The sequence below is a fragment of the Pangasianodon hypophthalmus genome, chromosome 12 (genome assembly GCF_027358585.1).
Source record: "Pangasianodon hypophthalmus isolate fPanHyp1 chromosome 12, fPanHyp1.pri, whole genome shotgun sequence".
NCBI lineage: Eukaryota > Metazoa > Chordata > Actinopteri > Siluriformes > Pangasiidae > Pangasianodon > Pangasianodon hypophthalmus.
The window spans coordinates 11,180,978-11,203,559 of record NC_069721.1 but is presented as its reverse complement, the minus strand read 5'-3'; the positions used below and the strand labels follow the sequence as shown (position 1 = coordinate 11,203,559).

Genomic DNA, 22,582 nt, shown 5'->3' with positions numbered 1-22,582 from the left:
ACAAAACCACTAGAACTTTAATGTTTAAGTTGAAGTATGTAGTTTGAAATGACAAGACCAGACTCCTTTCCTCACAAAACAATTCATCAGTTTAATGTGAATATAAAAACAAAAGAGCACAATGAGTATAATAATCATACAGCCAGAAGTATGAGATTTAAATCATATTGAGGTACGTTTTTCATATTTTATTCTGTTCCCTTTTACTAGCTGTTCCCTAAAGATTTTGAACACCAATTCTACCATCACTTCATACTAAATTTGACACCTCTTGTCAAATAAATCAGTGTGTAAAGACTTGTGTCACACTTCTTAAATTAGATTACCTACATGAGCTAGAATAAATGTTACTACAAAGCCCTCATCCAATACTTTTTATTAGGTTTTTGTTTTATGTATGAAAATAGATCAATATTTTTTTTAAAAAAGTAATTACAGTTATTTTTTTCCAGGTGGAAAAAACATTAACATTTTTATTTTTGTTCCATTCTTCAGATTAAGTCTGCCACCGACCAAATAGCAATTGTTTGTTCATATTGTTGGTATTATTTGAGAAAGTCAATAAACAAGTTAGGTGAAAAATAAAATGTATTTCAAGTTGAAGAAATCCCCCTAAATCAGTTAGTTGGTGTGCTCTTACTGCATCAGTTGATGTTATGACACACAGTATAGGAATATCATATTCAAAATACAGAAATTCATCTTCAAATATCATCATATCTAAAAAGCTCTTTAACAGCAACTGGGCTGTTATTCAGGTAGCCACGACTGAATCTGTGAATGAAAGAAAAACCTCAGTAGAATCACACTTCTTTTCAAAGTCACTCTTTTCAAAAAATATATAATTTAACATTAAATTTGTTTGTAATATGGCAGTGGTTTGCAATGTACTTTCTACATTTCAGTCTCCAAGGACTTGCTTCACTATGGTCAAATTTCAAATGCTCCAACAAAAGAAAACTGATGACTTGGATGGATACAGACAATAATAGATGAAGTCCCTAGAAGCATTTCTGGTCCCGTAATTGGCCCATGTGTTTGTCCTGTATTAGTTCTCAGCGTCAAAACAGGGTCCTAGGCAGAGATCCTTTTCTCCAGTGTGGCTTTAAGGTCATCTCTAGCATTGGGACATGACGCTAAAACTTTGCCATTTCTGAAAGTTAAATATACACAAAGTCACAGGGCTGTAATGGAACGTGAATAATCACAGTGAACAGAGTTGACTTATTAACAAGGTAGAGAGCAAAAAAACTACCACTACTTTTGTCAATAGCTCTGGAAAAACACATGTACTAACCGAGACACAAAGACCTCTAGAACACTGGCCTGATCCACAGGGAAGTATTCTTGCTCGACACAGTGCTTCAGAGCAAGTAGGTGACCAGGCAAGATGCATACTTTCTTGGCCGTCTCCTCACCCTGACATATATGAAAATTTAATTAATGTGAGGGAAAGGCTCAGAGCAACATACACTACAATCACATTGTAGTAAGTGGTACCTTTAAAAGCCCCAGTTTTACCAACAGTGAAGAGGTAAAACTATAGGTTTGAAACTGAGGGCTGGAAAGCACCTTCTTCAACAGGGCATCTGTTTTACATAAGAGAGGAGAGGTTTAATGACCAACAAATATTTTCACAAGAAAAATTATTTTCATTATCATTTTGGAATGAAGTATTTTGCTCATACCAGCAATCTCAAAAACAACTTGCTTCACTTCTGCATCTTCTTTATATACTGAGGATAGCTGAAGGAAAATGTCTGCAATTTTAGTAGCATCTGAAAAATCCACCTGAAACAGGAAACACAAGTTATAAACTGTATGAAATGGATCACATAATGAACTCATTTTGGCCAGCTCTAAGAATAAAAAATAAATAAATAAATAAACTTGTACTTGTTGCTGAAAGAGCTGAACTCTCTTGGCACCAAGATTAAGCAGTTTCTCTGAAGTTGGGGACTGAAGGAAGGACAAGAAGTCAGCACTGCATAAAGACACCTGTGTAGAGAAAATAATTTTACTTAATGTTAGTGAAATACACAAATCAATATACATACCAAGTCTGTATTTATCGCCTTTATTTAAGATTACTGAAATAATATAATTATTTATAATAAATGCAATAGGCAGTCTATCTTACCTTTGCTGGGCTACCTTCACCTTTACATTCATCTTTTAGCCCATTGATACAGTTCTGCTCATCTTCCTCCTTTTCCTCCTCTTCCTCTGTATCCTCATCTTCACCATCTTCCTCTTCATCATCTTCCTCCTCTTCCCCTTCATCATCACTATAATTATGTATATTAAGTGAAAATAATAAAAGGAATTTGAAATCACATCATGATTTCATCCTTGAAAGCATAACTGGACTTTCCAAATCTGACTGCTCAATCCTGATTGAATGATTTTATGTCTTTTTTTTTTATTTAAAAGAAAAGAAAATTTAAGAAGCTCAATTCAAAGATTCTGACAGACTGGAAGATCTGTAGATTTCTATAGATCATTCATTGACAACCTTTGATCAATGCTTAGTTGAGTAGCACTGGTGTTACTTTTTTCCCTGTACCTACTAAAACGTCAGTATACCTGAGCGAGCCAAGCACATCCCCCATGCCCATGCTTTCCATGGCCTCTTTGAGAGCTTCGCAGCCATCTTCCCCCAGGCAGTTTCCTGTCCAAACAACCAGTAACAACTGTTCAGTTCATTTCAGCACATTGACATCTTAAAAGTCAGAGCCTGAACATACAGTGGTTTAGATTTAGGGTTCACTGCACTCCTCAATCATTCACTTACTTCACATAAATCATATTGAGAAAGGAACGTAAACATTCCTGTTTACTCATTATGTTTTGTACGCAATGATCATAAATGGAATTAACTCATCAATCATAGTTCATAAGAAATTATTTTCATGTTGGACTTTGAAATATATGGTCATATACATTCTACTTTAGGAATCAGTGAATCAATCCAGTAGCATGTCAAGGCATACATGTGCATTCTGTGCACTGTGATTTATTACTTTATGTAGCTAAACATGTTACTAATTCATGTTGTTAACACAACACCAAAGTTACCATTGAGGTCTAGTTTCTCCAGATCAGCTTTGTCCCGTATAGCCCTGGCAACAACCAGAGCTGCCGCTTCTGAAATCTCTCCAAATGACAGGTTCAGCTCCTACACACAAGAGAACCATGAGTACTTTTCACCCAGTTTACTGCTGCTTTAAATGATTATGTTATGCAAATGAGGGTGTACATGAATTACTATTCACATACAAGTAGGGTTGAGATGATCAGCAATTTTGTTATTTTAATCACAACCACTAGCATTTTACTGTGCCAGTGTACACCTTTGCATCGATTATAATTCAAACTTTGCAAGCTTTTAACTGCCACTAGACAAACAACTGAAAATATTGCTGAATTAACAAACTTCATTTGATCATACTGTGGTAACGCCTGTTTATAATAATCTTTCAGGCAGCACAGGCATTTGCATATTAAATATACAAACCCAGTGCAGAAAAGCACATAAATAATACTTCATATTGATGCATGGGAGTACCTGGTATAAATTTAAAAAGTGATATCTGGTGTAAAATGGGGACAATGCAGTTGCCAAAATAATTTGTTAAATGATTCTCACCCAAATATATTAACAGGTGAGCCACAAAATACAACTTCCATATCATGTTTGTGATGTCTTTGACTTTTTTCTCCACAATAACATGGCACTTGTTACAGTGTTCAATCTGAGAGTGCTTCTGAAGGCTACTAACTTGTTACTTGACGATAACAAAAGTAAAGTGTGCAATCTTGTCCACTGTGATTTCGTAGTCTTGCCTGAAGACTAGTGATGGCACAATTAACTTTTTTCTTTTCCAGTACTGAAACATTGAGTATCAGCCAAAACCAATATCCTTTTCTTCATAGACTGCTTTCTTTTAAACAGAAGCACTTTAAATGTTTACTATAATGAAATCAGTCATAACACAGAAAAAAGCAGTCAAGTCTCTTCATATGTATACAGTTCTAAAAATAAACTTCTTTTCCAAATCATATTCCAATCTTTGTCATTTGTTCCAGGATCCAATGTTTTCTCCGATATGCGATCCACTATTTTTTGCTGCTATCTGACCAATACTGGGTATCAGATCACTGCCACATCTACTGAAAACCTTTGATAATAGCTGCATAAACCAGCATCTGGTCCTCAAACTTCTTATAATACAGTCACACTTCAGATTTTCCAATTGTGGTAGCAAGCATCACAGGGTAACACTAAATCACACTTAGAAATTTACTGCACTCTAGGTGTCATTAAACTGGAGATTCCAGATAACAGATTAGGGCACAGAATGGCCTTTACAAAATTATAAACTTTACCTAGCAATTTCACAGTCATTACCAATAATTACTGATAAACTGAGGAGTTAATTAAACTGATTACTTGAAAATACTGACCTTAAGACCAGGCAGTCCTCTTAGTGCTGCTGTTAGGGCAATGGCACCTTCAGAGCGCACCAGACAGTCTCCAAAATTAATGACCTGTACATTGCACAATTGCCTGAGGGCCTGAAAAAATACATAAAACACAAATGTAATCTTATAATTGGAAAATTCAGCATAAATGGACTCAAAAAGTTTTTGAGGTGTGCTGATTAAGAATTTTCAATACTTCTACTAATTAAATTTTTGCCAAGTTAATAATGAAACTTTCAATAGAAAAAAAAAATTTAGAAAGATCTGCATTGTGATTCTGCTACCTGCTGCACCATCACACACTAAATGCATCAGTAAATATTTTTATTGTTCACCTGATTGAAAGCTACATGAAGCAGCTACTGTACATTGATGCAACTAGCTGACTGCCAGATACCACTGCAATAGACCTATTTACTAATTATATATTTAAGTATTAAAAACGCCAAGAAATTGTAATCGCTAGATGAAAAGTGTGTTGTCAGGCAGTAGAACAACCAGAAAATGAATCATACCTGGGCCATGGCTACCGCACCTCTCTTGGTAAAGGTATTGTCATTGAGGTTAAGCACACGCAGATTGGGATTGTGTTGCACTGCAGTGGCCAAAGCTGTGATGCCTGGGTGGTTAATCCCATTCTGTGGCATGTGAATCTCCTCAAGGCTTCCCATCAACTGAACAAGAGAAAAAAGTCACAATAAATGCAGTAACTTGATTATAGCTGTGTCAGAGAAAAAGTGTAAAGGTAAAAGGTGTATAATTACCTGAAATGCTTGGGAAAGTGCAGTGGCGCCGTCATTCTCAAGTCGATTACGTCCTGCTACAAAGACTTTTAGCCTTAGAGGTGAGCCAGCAGCACTTGATTGTTTGTAGCATTCAGTCAGTGCAGAGGCCAGGATCTAGAATCAGTGTATATTGTTCTGAATATTGCTGAATTGCTATCATTAAACTATTGGCTGTCCCATTAAGTGCCACCACTTACTATGCCTCCTCCAATGCCCATGCCACAATTATTCAGCCTGAGTGCCTGAAGAGTGTAACACACAGTGCTCTTGAGGAGGGCCTCAATGCCCTTTACGCCATCAGGTCCAAACGCATTGTCACTCAAGTCCAGTTCAGTAAGCTTGGCCCCTGACATCATCAGAGCACTGCCTAGTGATTTCTACAAGGTTTACATTATGAAATTAGAGATGAAAATGCATAGTGAATGAAGTAACTTACAATTAATATCACCCAAGATACTGACTCACCAAGGCAGATGGAATTTCAGAGCGAAGGCGACCCGTAAACATATCACTCCAGTAGCATCGCTTTCCAAAAAAACCCAAAAACAAAACAAAACAAAAAAACAACATATTAAAAGGTACACACAGTCTCACTCAATTTCAATAAACACTTTATTCTGCTCAGGGTCACAGTGGCTCCGGAGCCTATCCCGGACACACTGGGCGTTAGGTGGGGATACACCCTGGATGGGACACCGGTCTCTCACAGAATACAGACACGCATAACACAAAATAAAACAAATAAATTACCTGCAGATCCTTTTTGGACTCAAGAGCCTTGGAGATGGCCTGTGCTGCTTCAACGCCAACAGTATTTCCCTCAAGCCGCAATGCCTTCAGGCCCTGGAACTGTTCTATCTCCCGCACTATCTCTTCCACTACAGACAGAACAAAAATCACCCAGTGACTGCAATATGTAGATTCATGGAGGTTCACGCTTTCTAAATGCAATGTAAAGGAGACAATCATTTTCCTACCTGACTGTTTATCGTTCAGCTTCCGTCCCTGCCCCTTGTAGCTAAGCTCTTCCCCAACATGAGTCTTGGCCAGAGCCTCTGTAAGCTGATCAATATCTCCTGAAGCCATCCGATTTCCTTTTGACTCCCTGGTAATAAAGGCAAAACAATATGAAAATACCTTAACAGTTGATAAACATTTTAATACTCTCAATTAACTAGGGTTTGGCAAAATTGACTAGTTGGGTGGCTAAACAAGAGAAATACAGCTGTACAGTTAACCTACTTAAAGGAAGGAAACAATTATATCCATCTATCTAGCTACAGTAATTTATAGTTACTTAGTAGATCCATAATTCAAACCTAATTACGATACAACCAACAGAAATGTATATAGTCCTCCTACCCAGGTACTAATTTCAATTTCCGCACTTCTAATAGCTACCATTTAAATTAAGATTTAACTAGCCGGTACGGCTAACTAGCACTGTCTGTGTTCTCACAGTCATTGGTATCACTGGTACCTTAAGTAACTAGCCATTTAGGTTTCAGATTTGAACATAAATTTTAGCTATCTAGTTAACATTAATTACAATTACCGAATTAAGCTAGGTTCAACTAGCTAAGCTTGTTTTACGCGCTCATCTAGCTACCAAGTTAGCCAACTAGCTAGACTGTAAGCATTCCATATTCTTCCCGAAATGTAATTTATACATTACAAACATTCACAACCCGATATTAAATGTACCTTGCCGAAGTTTCACACTGAAAACTCTAGGTACCTCAATTACCCAACACTCACTAACGTTTCCTTTCACAACATGGGCACATGGGGACACTTTAGTTTGCCGGTTCCTGAACTTTTCAAAATTAAACCGCATATAATTTAAGCGTAAAATAAAGCCACTGCGAGAAAACAAATCTCTTTAATTAGTAAAATGTAGACTGTTTATGTATATAAATGCATACATAAAGAGGGAGGGGTGATAATATTTAAAACAAGTAACAGGGGAAAAACACAAGCATGTAGTTTGTGACCCTTGTGAACCCGTTACTTACAGTCATGACTTTTATTGTAGAAACCTCAGTAAAAGCTCAACGCGCCTCGTGGTTATCGTAAAACCCCAGATATATGCGCACTCGGTTTGTGCCGCGGTAACTCACTGACCTTTCAGCTATTCAAGAGTAAACCTTCAGAATTTTAATAATGTACAATTATCAGCATAATAAAATAATACTGGTCCAGACACTCTTCATAGTGATAGTGTTTGCGCACTTACACGCTCGCCCCAGTGGCCTAATGGATAAGGCATTGGCCTCCTAAGCCAGGGATTGTGGGTTCGAGTCCCATCTGGGGTGTTCGTCGTTTTCCCGCCTTCACCCGCCATAAACTCCTCAAATGACTTCGGTGGAAACTGAGTTTTCAAAAAGTGCTACAACCACAAGCTTGCAATCGCGCTAGAATGAATCAGTCAGAAGGAAGACACTAACCCTGATCCAAATCTCATTCTCATCTAATTAATTCAATAATCCACTGTATTCAGGAAGTAATCAGAACCATTCATTTTTCCTTTGTTACATAACATCCTTATTCTAAAACGGATTCAATTAATTTCTGCATTAATTAGCAAAAATACTTCATAATAAAAAGGAATATATGTTTTTTTTTTTACAAAGTTTTGAAAATGTATTAAAGATTATGTATAATGTATAATCTTTAATATATTTACATAACATTTACTTATGAAAATGTTCTGTAAATGTAATAAAGATTATACATAACACTGACATAAGTATTCAGACCCTTACAGGTCTGTGTTGTTGCAATTATTCATTTCTTATTTCAAAACAAGATGTTCAGAACAGTTTTTGGCTTAGAAATAATAAATACACCAATGTCGTGTCTAGAGGTCAAAAGGGTAAGATGAACCACAGCAGGGAAAGTGTGCAGTCAGTAATTACACTGAAATTATGGATTTGTAGACAATTTTTGTTGCATTTCTCAATTGGTTCATTTTTCTGAGAATAACTCATTTGATTGATATTATTGGTTTGTAGATCTATAATTCCAGAAATTACGTTTCCACTACCTTTCATTTTTTTCAGTTAACGTAACAACTTTCTTATCCTTTCTATTAGTCCTCAGAAGACCTTAATCATCTGGGTAAATATCTGATTATGACTCAGACCAAGAACAACATGTTCATCACATCTCTGTTCTCTCTGGTGACCAAAGTCTCTAGCGAAGTCTCACTAGTCTGGGAGAGGATGGGGAATTAAATCTGTTTTCAAATCTCACAGCCTTTATATCTGCTTATGACTCTATTCTCACAGACTGAGTGACACAGACTACCAGTTTTGAAAATGTATTCATGTATTCACCATCACAGGAAGGAAGGTTTTTTCCCCATTTTTAAACAGGATGTTCTCTTTATAAATGCGATTCTGTTCTTCAGACTTGTGCAGTGAAAAAATAAATGGTTGTGGACATAAACAAGGTGTTGCCAAGTAGGAGCATTGAGGATGGAGCTCTGCTTGTGAGAAAATCAAAGCTATACTGTACACCAGTGGATACACAGCTGTCTGAAAAATCCAGTTTCTTTAAAAAAAAATATGTGTGGTGCACTGACCATACCTGTAGTAAAAAACAACTGTTTTAAAATGTGTTACTTGAACTTAAAGACCATGTCTTAAGCATCTTCATTAATCAGTTTAAACAAATGAACAAATGAATGATTTGGGTTACATACTGAGTGACAGGCCAGCATTCAGTGGTGTGTGCAGAGGATTTGGATTGTTCAGAGTCATGTTAGTTTTAAACTTCACTCACCAAGCACTATATTAGGAACACTATACTAATACTGGGTAGGGCCTCCCTTTGCTCTCAAAACAGCCTCAATTCTTCATGGCATGAATTCCAAAAGATGATTGCATCACACAATTCCTGCAGATTTTTCCGGTGAACCTTCATGCTGTGAATCTCCTGTTCTACCACATCTCAAAGGTGTTCTACTGGATTCGGATCTGGTGACTGTGAAGACCACTGAAGAACACTGAACTCATTGTCATGTTCATGAAACCAGTTAGAGATGACTTTTGCTTTGTGACATGGTGCATTATCATGCTGGAAGAAGTCATTAGAAGATGGTAAATTGTGGCCATGAAGGGATGCACGTGGTCAGCAACAATACTCAAATAGGATGTGGCATTCATACGATGATTGATTAACAGGCCCAAAGCGTGCCAAGAAAACATTCCCCACATCATTACACCACCTCCACCAGCCTGGACTGTTGACACAAGGCAAGTTGGGTCCATGGATTCATGCTGTTGGCACCAAATTCTCACCCCACCATCTGTGTGCCTCAGCAGAAATCAAGATTCATCTGTCCAATTTTATTGAGCATGTGCCCACCGCAGCCTCAGCTTTCTGTTCTTGGCTGACAGAAGTGGAACCCGACATGGTATTCTGCTGTTGTAGCTCATCCACCTCAAGGTTTGATGTGTTGTGCATTCTGAGATGCTTTTCTGCTCACCACAATTGTACAGAGTGGCTATCTGAGTGACTGTAACCTTTCTGTCAGCTCGAACCAGTCTGGCCATTCTCTGTTGACTTCTTTCATAAACAAGGTGTTTCTGTCCACAGAACTGTTGCTCACTGGATATTTTTCTTTATTGCACTATTCTGAGTAAACACTAGAGACTGTTGTACATGAAATCCATGAAAGCCTTAAACACTGTTACAGCTAGTGTCAAAAGACAGGTTAAAACAGAGCAAACTTGTAGGGATAAGAGTCAAAAATAAAAAAGGTAATTGGTCTGCCAGAATCATGTGGTCCTGTGGACCATCTCCCAGATTACCACCATGGCTGGGTCCTTGACAGAAGAGAGTTTTGTCAGGTCTTGTTTGGAAAGTTAAAATCCTGGTAAGCTCAGTAATTTACCTTAAAACTCTCAAGCTGTCCTGTCACAGTGGGTGCATTATTAGGGACAGCTGGTTCAGTATAGGTGACTCTGGAGATTGGCTTACAGGAATATAAGCCCCGGATGTCTAGTGACACTAGCAGTGCCCCTGACAAACACTCAAGGGTGACAAAGTTTGTGCTCCCCCAGTAATCAGTGCCCCTTGTTCCTTTGATTAGCTTGAGATTTTAACTGAAGCTTATGGCACTAGTCATGGAAGTGATCCACCTTGCCAAAGTATAGGCATCTCCCGTCTAGCCTTCTCCTCTGCTTCTCTTCTTGAGATAACCATCGGCTCGTCTGTGTCTGACTCTGGATGCTACAGTGGGGAAGGGTATAGATTGGGTTAGCTGCCTTAGGTAACAACCATCTGTGAGGCTTCAGCTGCTACATGAAATATACAGGTACCTGGAGATTTTTAACAGATTCCTGAGTTTAGGCCATATGGAGGCATAAAGATTTCAATAAAAAGCTTTAAAAATTAATTAATAAATTGTCTTTACCTTAATTAATTCATATGAATACCATTTACTGGATTAACTGGCTATGCATAATTTGCGTGGTGTATAAAGCTGTTCCCATAGATGAATGACTAAAGCGCATGGTTTACATTCAGACGTTTGCACTTTAATCTTAGCTACAATTTCAAATTAATAGATTGTTAGCATATTTATTAGACGGAGCATTAGGCCTACTTAAAATGTTGGGCTTGTACAAATGAAACACATTGGCAGTGTTAATCAGCGACACTATTCTCTATACTGTACAGTGCACTATTTAAGGAGTTTTGCAATTTCTGTAAGCCTAATTTAGTCCAACAGTGCAGGTATATAAAAGGTATAAAAAAAATCGTTAAGTGTCGTCTAGGTGAGAAACTTAGAGATGCTGAGCACCCATAATACTTTGCAGTTTGCAGGGAACGGAAAGTAGGCAGCAGAGTGCCATCATGGATCAGTTTTCCGCGCGCGCTTGTCTGTTGCTGTGAGTCTGCGCAGTGCAGGACCGCGGGCGGGGGAAAACGGAAACCAGGCATCAGCGTTGCCAGATTGGGTGCGTGGTTGCATTTTTGGGTTAAGTAGAAGACCAAAGAAGGCTTCGGAATGGTAGACATAATAAATCTGAAGCGTGTATTAATATGAGCTTGTGTAGTTTATAGTCATTGGAACTGGATTTATACTGTACTGATGTCCGACAAGTCGCTCCAATCTGGCAACCCCGGCAGAGAGCGAGGCGTTTAAAGCAGCGGGCAGCGACGCTACAGTCAGAGGCTCATACACACACACACACACACACACACACACAGAGCGGGAGCGCGCCCGAGCTATTCAAACAGGGTATCAGTTAGCTGGTAAAAAAAAATCCCCTGTCACATCTACAGAATATATCCACCTCAGTCATCTAGTGCCTAATGGCTATGGCTATGAAGGATAAAGGGAAGCCGGTAGCTTGGGATGTAACTGAAAACGCATCCAGTTCGGCACACAGCAACCAAAACAACAATAACAACAATAACAACAACAACAAAGACAGCGAAGGAAGTGAAGGAACAACGACACCCACGTCTGCAGCCATCGACCCGAGCGGCACAGAGAGCAGCGGCACGGGGACCGGAGCGGGGCTCACCGCCACAGGAGGCGCGAGCGGCAAGTGGGTCCGGCTCAATGTCGGCGGTACCGTGTTCCTAACGACGCGCCAGACACTGCTCAAAGAGCAAACATCCTTCCTGTACCGACTGTGCCAGCAGCAAGACCTGCATTCTGACACGGTAAGACGATGATCGGGCTTGATCTGTTTGGAGAAATTAATATTCGCAACATAGCACGGCATCCAAACTGGACGACGAGCACAGCGCTCCTGAGTCAGATGATGGACTGCAGAGCTAGTGCAGCATCCCAAACGCTCAGCATCTCCCATGACTGACATGATACTGCTCTCTTTTGTGATCCATTCACATCTCCTGTCATGCTGGGAAACGAGGAATGGTTTCGTCATTGTGTGTGTAGGTGTGTGTCCGAATGTCCCCACAAGGATAGGAATATCTGATCATTTTGACCTTGGGGGTCCCCACGAGGAAAATTGACCCTTTTTTTTAAACAGAAAATCTTTTACTTTAAAAACTAAAAGAGCCAAAAGTTTTTGTGTAGGCATAGCATCCATTAGTTGCATTAATAATTATGTCAGTGGAAGGTCCTCACAAGGATTGTGTGTGTGTGTGTGTGTGTGTGTGTGTGCATGCAACAGAGAGTGAATTTAACAGATGATAAACATTGCCCCCTCCTTCATAGGGCTTCTCCTTCCTGGGTGTTCACTCTTCTTGTGAATTCTTTGCTGAATGTTTTGTGCATTTTTTGTCTTTGGCAGGGGTCAAGCAGCATGGCCACCATGCTGTTACACTGTCCACCATTTTTGTAATTTCTGTCATGTCACTCCTCTTCCCTCCTCTTCTTCATGGCACCTTTTCACATGCTTTCAGCATATGCCCTTTCAGAGAGCATTCCTGGTTATACCCATGCTTCCTGTTCAGCGTCACACAAACTGCTCTGTGCATACCATCTGTGTATTTCTCATTTGGCTGAATTCCACAAACAGGTTTTAGTCTCCTCAACACCAGTATGTCGATTATTTATTTTAAAAGGTCTGTGGTAATGTAGTGGAGCTTTCTCTGGCTCTGTTGTATGCAACTCACTGTCCATGCTTTACTCTTGTAATAAGATTAGAGGCATGGCACATTGAAGGCTGCCAGACCTCAGTCCAAAAATATCAGTGAAGCCCTCTCAGTTCTATTCTGGGTTGTGTTTTTTCCCAAATGTTCAAGGATTGTTTTCTCCTCCTACTCCCCTGCTGGATATGCTCGTGTAGGCTGTATTTGTTTGTTGTTAATAGGAATAAGGACTTATGTAATATGATGTGTATGGTTTACAGTTGGATGGGTTACAACTGGATGGTTCATACTTCTGGAGGATGTGTGTCCTGTCGTTGGTGTCTCTTACCTTTATGTAGCACTTAAGCAATTTAAATTTTGAAATGTTCATCCTCTAACTGGCCTATATGTTTTGTGTGACTGGGCTGTAGTCAACATTGTAAGGTTTAAAAAAAGGCTTTTTCAGACTCAATTGTCTCTGAAGTTTTAGAAAGGGAAAATGATCAAAGCACAGAGTGGCAATGAAAGGGGTATATCAGAACAGGAACAGTGTTGATACACCTCGCCATGTTGATATAAACAAGTCCTTTGTTTGTCTACCAGGTAGTTCCTTTGGGATGCAGGTGGTTGGCTGTAGGGACTCGCTCATGTTTCCGTGTGCAAATGCAGGGAGGAACATTAACCCAGATCAAATATTTTAATTCACTGTTATATCTTCTGAGGACTTACCCTGGGTTAAGGAAATATGCAAAAAATATTGTTCTGAATCCCTACACTGTGTGTGTGTGTGTGTGTGTGTGTGTGTGTTTAACAGTTTGAGGAATACTGACCCAACTGGCCCAACTGACTAATACAGTGAGGGCGTGTTGCACAGGTGCTTTTATGCCTGCTGTCACACCGAGTCATATCCATGCTAGAAGTGCTTGGCTGTTCTTGAGAACTAGGGGTTTCACTGTGCATCTTGATGTGTGATGGATAATTAAATGAATGAAAGATACATTTAAAGTAGCCAACAATTCCAAAGGGACATGTTTAACCTTTGATCTATCTCTTACAGTAGTGGCACAGTTGAATCTAGAGCAAGATTTCCTTGTATGAATACTCAGGAAATACCCTGCTGATTATGCAGAAAGTAAATTTTGAAAGTGTACAACTGATTTTGGGGGCAGGTCACTATGGGCATTGTAGGATTTTATTTCACTAGCTCTATCACTAGCCAGTACAGAAAGAAGCCTGAGATTGGTGCCTGGTTTTTCAGAAGTGCTTCTGAGAGAGGCCAAAAACAAATGTCAGAAATTCCTGAGAGTTCATGGTCTTTCAGAACAATGACCGAATAACCGAACAGCAAGGCGTGATAGGTGAAAGAGTATGTTTTGTTGTTTGGTCAAATAAAATGGCAGCACTCTTTGGAGTTTTTTTAGATAGCACACATATAACATGGTGCTTCCTCAGTTTTGCGTAGAAATGAGCACAGATTTGAGTGCACAGAATGACATGAACGAATCTGTGTCAAACCCGTGAAACTGCCATATAATATCAAAGATTTGTGATTTGAGTGCAAATGGTGAATCAATCATGTCCACCTTCTTTTGCATCCTAATTAGGGACATGTCTTCTGCCTAATTTTAATATTAGAATGCGTGCAAGAGTTCATGAGCAAATATTCGATTAATCAAGACAAGGGGGGAAAATAAAACATTATTCATTAGTGACTATAGCCTAAACAATTATATTGATTATATCTAATAGGCCTATAATAATTTTATATTTTATAATTCTATAATTGTAGAGAATTTAATAGTTTTATATATTTAAAAAAATTATTTTATACATTTTATAATTTTATACGATAGAATTTTTCCACTGCAATTAAACTTTCCACCTGTTGGTGGCAGTTTGTGCTTGAAAGTGTTTGTGTATTATAGAAAAGTTTGTTTATTATAGAGAAATAATAAACATAAATGCACAAAAAAGCACAATCAGTGTCAGCTTAATATGTCAGCATGGCTGCAGTAGAGCTGGTTCAATAATCATTTGTCAAAACATATTATAATCATATTACAATTTTATGGACAGAAGAGAGACTCCAGTAACTGACCATCACAAATTTTACTGAAGTAGAAGATTACATTATTTAATTTGACAGAGATTAAACAAGAACAAACCGACTGTCAATTTTTACCTGTAGCCCTACTACAACAATACTCTGGCATCAATTAAAATTCAAACTCGAATAATTTAAATATTAAAACCAGAAATTAAGACAGAAATGAATGCTTCATTTTTAATGCTGCACGTGCAGTGTCACTTGTGGCGTAAAATGGGCTTTAATATGCAAACCCGAGGTAGCGTATTAATACTGTCCCTGAGACTCAGAGAGTTAGAGAGTCCTAAAGAAACCACAAAAGGAGGTGCTCTCTGCATCACAATATTACAAGGCATGTCTTTCCTTTTTCATTTTTTCTCACTGACTTCATGTGGATGTAGCACATAATCAGACATTTGAATACCTGTGAACATTCCCGATAGGCTCTTTCCTTTTTTGACACACAATCTCACCGTATTTTTTAAGCTGTAGCCTTTCTCTTACTTTTTCTTTTCCTTCATTCTCATTTCATCTTCCTTTTTTCTTACCTTTGTTTAGTCACGTAAGACTACATAAGACTAGCTGGGCATCATGTAAACAACATCCTTATCTCCAAGCTAAGAAAAGGTTCCCTGTAGAGCACTTAAGGTTAATTCACTGCAGAGAGCAGCCCCTCAGCCATGCGAAACAATGACAGTGACCATCCTGATGTGACCTGAAGCTGTAGCTATACACTTATTCTTCTCAGATGCATCTTTCTTTCTCACAGGGTCTGGTATAGTGAGATAAAAGCATTATATAACTGTAAATCCAAGAATAAAATCTGACAGAGACTGAATCTTTGTGTAGGATGAAACAGGCGCCTACGTGATCGACAGAGACCCCACATACTTCGGCCCTATACTCAACTACCTCCGACATGGGAAACTGGTTTATAACAAGGAACTGGCTGAAGAAGGTTTGTTTTTCATGTGTTTTGTATGCAGATATTTTGCATTGTAAACTGCACCAAAAATGAAAGCTGTAACATGCAGAAGCATTTGAAACACCTTCAGATGTAAATGCACTGAAGAAGGATTTTAAGCAGACTGAAATACAATCCCCTTCTAATACACAGTGTTATGTCAAAAAACTTTTACTACAATCACAGGTGTCCTATACTATCTATTCCTACCCGACTTCACACCCAGATTAATCTAAAACTATGGCTACAAAAGTCCAAAAGGCATTTTTGTCTTAAGATTGACAGCCAAAGTGCCTTTCTCATAACTTAATGAAAATAAAGCACCAATTCAGCAACCAACGTTTGATGTAACAACTGAAAACAAGGAAATTGGTTGTCAAGTGTTACAAACTATTTTGCATATTTTGTGCATAATTATACAACCATGGCATCAGATTATCCATTAATAACCAGAGTCATATTTGACTACATGTGTAAATTAATATGGTTAAATTCTCATGAGGATACATGAAATAATGACACATGCAATCACATGGGGTTATTTACTTTTTTGATATGTTTGTCTGTAATTTCAGGTGTCTTGGAGGAGGCAGAGTTTTATAACATCACTCCACTGATTAAACTAATTAAAGAGAGGATTCTTGAACGAGACTGTAAGGCCTCTCAGGTAATGAGCAATCTGTCTTAGAATCTACAACCATATTCTGTTTCATTTAAAATCTTAAAGATGTAGTACATAACTTTCTATATTACAATTAAATTAGTTGGTTTGATATGAAAAACAAAGTAAACCATGCTGTTCTTGTGCTTTAGCGAGTTACACTGTAAAATCTAAAAAGGTAGTTTGATGTCAGTTGGGTCGGCTTAGATGTTAGATTTTTGAACTCACAACATAAGTCATGAAAGGCTACTGGCTCCTCTGGCTATTTTCAATTATAGCAACGTCCCATTGCTTAAAAAAAAAAAAAAAATTTTCCACTCTTCTGTTGAGTGGCATCTCTGGTGGTCAAGCCAAAACAATGCCCATGTTGAAAAGAGGGTAAGCTATGTGGATGTCTTCAGAATTCCAAGGGACTCACATGTGACTTTTTTTCTTGCTGTAGCAACCCGTAATCTCCCTCCCACTCAATTTTATTCGGCTCTAGTTTTATCAGTTTGTACACATATTTCTTTCAGTTTGTCTCCACTACAGAGCTCCTCTTTCTTCTTTTGCCTCCATCACTTTTTACTTTCTCTCCACTTACTCTTACAGCAGGTACCTCCAAAGCACGTCTACAGGGTGTTGCAGTGTCAGGAGGAGGAGCTGACGCAGATGGTGTCCACGATGTCGGACGGCTGGAAGTTTGAGCAGGTCAGCGTACGTGCCTGCCGAAAGCCGCGGCCCGGACTGCTCTGGACTGTGGGTTGGATTGATGCTGAGTTGATTTCCTGCTCCCAGTGTCCTGTTGCCCCTTCCAGAACCAAGTCCAGTAACATATCTGACAAATGAAATGACACCTGCATGTCTAATGTGGTGTCACATTTCAGACTACATTTGCAAAAAGACTTCCTGTTGCATTTATTAAATACATCCATCAGTTAGTAATCTGTTCAGCATCTAATGCAAATAAACAGTTATAATATTTGACTGAGGAAAATAGCTTTGGATCATTGCATTTTAACGAAAGGCTCCCTTTCTCTTGCTCTTCTTGCTTTATCTTTTTTTTGCAGATGGTGAATATTGGCTCATCTTACAGCTATGGTACAGAGGACCAGGCTGAGTTCCTCTGTGTTGTGTCCAAAGAGCTGCACACATCTGGTGGGGGCCTGGGGACTGAGCAGAGCCACAAGAATAAGGTTGGAGAGCTCTTATTATACTCACAATTTTAATATTTCATTTGTTAATTTAATATTTTCAGCTGCATTGTCTGAAAGGCAAAGCCAGTATCATTATTGGTGTTGCATATTCGCTGTATATCCTTTACTACATTCTCATACTTATCACTCCCCATTGTGCATAATGGTATCGTTATTCTTATATTTCTATCTGCATAAACCATCTGAACATCTTCCTTTTGAAAAATTTCATAAGAAGTGCCATTCTTTTTTTTTTTTGTCACCTGTGTGGTTGCGGTCCTTTTTTTCTGCTTGTTGAACACCCATTATATGTCAAGGAATCAGACACTCAGGTGGAGGAAGGAGAAAAGGAGGAGCAGGAAGAGGAAGACGAGAGAGAAAGAAATGCCACCCCAAATGAGTGGATTTAGAGATTAGGAGACTTGTGTCATTGTTCCGATCACAGGAATGGGTGAGGATACCAAATGCTAGGTGTTTGTTGGTGGTAGCTGTAGAAATTCCGACCTGTACTAAGAGGATGTTAGGGTATTTTATTTCATTGCATCAGAACTTAAAACTGTATAAAAAGTGTAACAAACTAACCATGAAGATTCTGTGTAATGTTTGGCTAATAAGCTTATGTGCATTCTACAATGAACAGAATGTATATAAGTGGTTTAATAATAACTTTTACTATAATTCCTATCACCTAACTGTTATATTATATACAGTCAGCTTCAAGATTATTCATAAAAAGTTACAAAAAATTGTGGTTATTTAGCTTAATCTCACACTGAAAATCTAAGAGAAATCTTCAGTAACTGCTATATCCTGGTAAGGGTCGCAGAGCCAATCCCAGGACCACTGGGTATGAGGTAGAAATACACCCTGGATAGTATGCCAGTTTATCGCAGGGCACCATGCATACACACATTCACACACTCATTCACACACTCATTCACACCTAGGGGCAATTTATCTTAGCGAATTCACCTACTGGCAGGTGGGAGGAAACCTGGAGGAAACCCACGCAGACACAGGGAGAAGTTCTCTTGAGTGTTTAATGATTTTATCCAGAAAAAGTCAGTTAATATAAGAACAGAAAAAAGGTTTTAACCATAGGTCATGAAATAGCAATTAATTCAGTTGAATTCAATTCAGTATGAATTTTCAGTTTCAGGGAATTGGTGGGGATTAGAATAGGTAGGAATTGGTGGCTCTCATTTTCTTTAATACAAGTATAATAAGTGGGGTGCAATGAAATGGAATACTCTAGACAGCCTCCATTAGAAATGCCCAAGCATGCTTGCACACACAACATAAAGGGCACACACTAATGAATTTCTATATGCAGTCAGGTGGAGAAGTATTTGGACAATGACTGAGTTTTTGTGATTTTGCCTTTATACACCACCACAATGGATTTAAAACAATTGGAAATAAAACAATCAAGATGTGATCGAGGTGTAGACTTTCAGCTTCATTTTAAGAGGTTCCACAAAAATATGGCATTTACCGTTTAGGAATTACAGCCATTTTAAGCAAAGCACTTCCATTTTCAGGGGCTCAAAGGTATTTGGACAATTGACTGACAAGAAGTTAATTGATCAGGTGCGGCCCATTCCCTCGTTACTTCAAGACAAACGAAGCAGATAAAAGATCTGTAGTTGATATCAGGTATTGGCATGGCATTTGGCAGCTGTTCGACTGGAGCTACCAATATGAAGTCCAAGGAGATCTCAATGCAAGTGAAGGAGGCCATCATTAGGCTGAAAAAACAACATAAATCTATAAGAGAGATAGCGAAATCCTTAGGTGTGGCCAAATCAACAGTTGGGTACATTCTTAAAAAGAAAGAAAGCACTGTTGAGCTCAACAACATCGAAAGGCCTGGAAGACCGTAGAAGACAACTAAAGTGGATGATCGCAGAATCCTTCCCTTGGTGAAGAAAAACCCCTTCACAACATCAACAGAAGTCAAGAATACTCTGGAGAAGGTAGGTGTATCATTGTCAAATCAACAATCAAGAGACGCCTTCATGAATGTAAATACAGAGGGTTTACGACAAGGTGCAAACCACTGGTAACATTCAACAACAGGAAAGCCAGATTAGACTTTGCCAGAAAACATCTAAAAAACCCTCCCATGTTCTGGAATAAGATTCTTTGGACTGATGAAACCAAGATTAACTTGTACCAGAATGATGGGAAGAGAAAAGTATGGTGAAAGAAAGGAACAGCTCATGATCCAAAGTATAACACATCATGTGTCAAACATGGTGGAGGCAGGGTTATGGCATGGGCATGTATGGCTGCCAGTGGAACGGGCTCACTGGTGTTTATTGATGATGTGACTGCTGACAGAAGTAGCAAGATGAATTCTGAGGTGTATAGGGCTATACTCTCTGCTCACATTCAGCCAAATGCTACAAAACTGATGCCGCTTCACAATGCAGGTGGATAATGACCCTAAACATACTGCGAAAGCAACTCAAGACTTTTTGAAGGCAAAGAAATGGAATATTCTTCAATGGCCAAGTCAGTTGCCTGATCTCAATCCTCATCACAAACCGATCACTTCTTGATTGTTTTATTTCAAATCCATTGTGGTGGTGTATAAAGGCAAAATCACAAAAACTCCATCATTGTCCAAATACTTCCAGACCTGACTGTATATTTAAATCCATGGTATTATTATTATTATTATTATTATTATTATTATTATGTGTTTCTATTTACATCTCTCTACTTTTTAAGCAAAAGCGGCATTTTCAGGTGCACTATACATTAGGCATACTGACATGGGTGGAGTTTTAATGTAATATAAACATGCTATTTGTCCGTCAGAATCCTAGCTCCATAAATTGTCATTTAGTCATTGTCATCTTCACCTGCATCTCCATCTAGCGAAATATATTCAGCTGTTATTATTATAAATGGTAAACATGTTCAGTTTTAATATTGTAAAATCCCAGATGTTTATTCTCATGATACTTTTTATTTACCGTTTTGCAGCTTTTCCAGATTCATGGATCCCGGATGTAGAATATACACCTTTTTTGTATTGCCATAATTATTTTTTTCAAATACTGAATTATCCCTCTCAGAGATCAGTGGAAAAACCAGCAGCTGAAAGATAATCGAAGTATGGAACTGTGTGTGAAGCATGTGTAGAAGTAAGTGTGCTGTAGCTGGAGAAAGTATTACTGTTTAAGCAAAAGAAGTTAATAGATCCTACTAACCTGTGACCAAAGGGCAACCAATTGTAGTATAACTCATATCAACCAACTTAAAAAAAAAAAATCAAACCTGGGCCATGATTCAGCATTTCACTAGAATATCTTACTCCTACCATAACGTTATATCAGCGATACAAAGAGTTGTAGTAAACATCTTGACAATATTATAAAATATAAAATAATTTGTATTTTTGTGTGAAAATGGCTGTGAAAATGTGACTCGTAAAAATATGTGAATGTGAATCCTGCAGGCACGTAGCCTGAACGCCATTTAACGAGCAGTAGACATGCTGTTATACGTAGACATACATAATTCTGTGCCCCTAACACATCTCAGTGCGACTGGGATGCTGCACTGCTCCAGTTGGTTTGTCTAAAATTACAATCATACTTGATACTTACAACAGGGTCTGATATTAATGTTATATTATGACATTATGTGATACCCTTCTCTCTTGCATTCATTATGATCCTAAAATAGCTTTCTACATTTGGGTCCTATAAACCCATTTTATTCTGAAGTACAATGCCTCAGTTAAACTAGAAATACAATTATTTTAAAACAACAAGCCCTAAAGTTAGCACAAAATCAAAATAAGCACTTTCTGCCTCCCTCAGTGATTTATTGAAGAAGGTAGTTTTTTATATATTGTGATCTGCACCATGTTCATTACCCATTCTGTAGTGCTGCAAATATTTTTTTATAGACAAGATTGAGAGAAACTTAAATGTGTGATGTGAGAAGTCTGTAGTTTCAACATTAAAAGATCATTTTTAAGCACTTATAATGCTACAATGGAACACTTTCATACTCATCCTCAATGTTTAGCCAGGAGGCATCTGTAATCATAATCATATCATAGGCCGGGGCATTAGGTTTGTATGACGTACTAAGTATAGAATGTTAAGTCTTTATATAGAGAGCAATCCAATTTTGTATCACAACACAGTTTTTAAAAGAATGCATACATGATAATGCTTCAATATGGCATTTTCTTTCTTTGTTTAATTCAATGTAGTTTATTTATTTTTCTTTTAAAATGTTTTAAGTATGCTTTATTAATTTATTCATCCTAAATGTATAATTTAAAACTAAAACAAAGATGTGGTCCTACATACTCTACATGCATTTGAGGTGACAAACGTGTTGCTCAAGCACACTTGTTCTTCCATCTTCATGATGGACTTTTTTTTTTTTTTTTTTTACAGCAGATGTTGGATACATATTCGTTATGTTAAGAATATGTTCATGTTGTGGCTTGCACACCCATCAGGTGTGGATCATTGCCAGTCATGGAGTAATGGACTAAAAGGGTTTATTTTCTTTGTTTATATATTGATTCTTTTTGGTAAAATGTATAATTTTGAGTGCTGAATATTAATTTATATGATTGTTGTCTATGGAATTTGTAAGTGATAATCAGTAAAGGACACAGGAGTTCCTTCTCTGTCAAAAAATGGACGTGACCCCAGTTTCCAGTCACTTTAATAGGAACACCTGGGCACATGCTCATTCCTGTAATTTTCCAAACAGCCAATCATGTGGCAGCAGCGCAATGCAAAAAATTATGCAGATCCAGGTGTAGAGCTTCAGTTAATGTTGAGAACGTCAGAATGGAGAAAAGTGTGATCTCAGCAATTTTGACTG

The 22,582-nt window shown here is 38.1% G+C and overlaps 2 protein-coding genes and 1 non-coding gene across 8 annotated transcripts; 2 read left to right on the top strand and 1 right to left on the bottom strand.

Moving 5' to 3' along the window:
* Positions 1-66: 66 nt before the first annotated feature.
* rangap1b (Ran GTPase activating protein 1b) lies at positions 67-7,109 on the bottom strand. Its single transcript, XM_026914613.3, has 16 exons — positions 6,975-7,109; positions 6,248-6,375; positions 6,021-6,148; positions 5,736-5,795; positions 5,468-5,647; positions 5,250-5,384; positions 5,001-5,159; positions 4,468-4,578; positions 3,079-3,178; positions 2,587-2,671; positions 2,141-2,288; positions 1,897-1,998; positions 1,689-1,791; positions 1,501-1,589; positions 1,298-1,419; positions 67-1,153 (listed from the first exon to the last, which is right to left on the bottom strand). The coding sequence occupies exons 2-16, from the start codon at positions 6,354-6,356 to the stop codon at positions 1,075-1,077; spliced, it is 1,710 nt and encodes a 569-aa protein (XP_026770414.1). The 5' UTR covers positions 6,357-6,375; positions 6,975-7,109; the 3' UTR covers positions 67-1,074.
* Positions 7,110-7,512: 403 nt separating this feature from the next.
* trnar-ccu (transfer RNA arginine (anticodon CCU)) lies at positions 7,513-7,585 on the top strand. Its single transcript has one exon. It is a non-coding gene; the product is annotated as a tRNA-Arg (tRNA).
* Positions 7,586-11,242: 3,657 nt separating this feature from the next.
* Positions 11,243-22,138, top strand: kctd17 (potassium channel tetramerization domain containing 17). Of its 6 annotated transcripts, none has more exons than XM_026914553.3 (7): positions 11,243-11,954; positions 15,766-15,874; positions 16,456-16,547; positions 17,136-17,279; positions 17,591-17,716; positions 18,034-18,167; positions 20,711-22,138. In XM_026914553.3, the coding sequence occupies exons 1-6, from the start codon at positions 11,598-11,600 to the stop codon at positions 18,124-18,126; spliced, it is 921 nt and encodes a 306-aa protein (XP_026770354.1). In that variant the 5' UTR covers positions 11,243-11,597; the 3' UTR covers positions 18,127-18,167; positions 20,711-22,138. The 6 variants fall into 6 exon arrangements, with proteins under 6 accessions (XP_026770354.1, XP_026770356.1, XP_026770353.1 ...); XM_026914555.3 differs by having other exon boundaries at positions 11,245-11,954; positions 17,136-17,231; XM_026914552.3 differs by having other exon boundaries at positions 11,245-11,954; positions 17,133-17,279.
* The last annotated feature ends 444 nt before the right edge of the window (positions 22,139-22,582 follow it).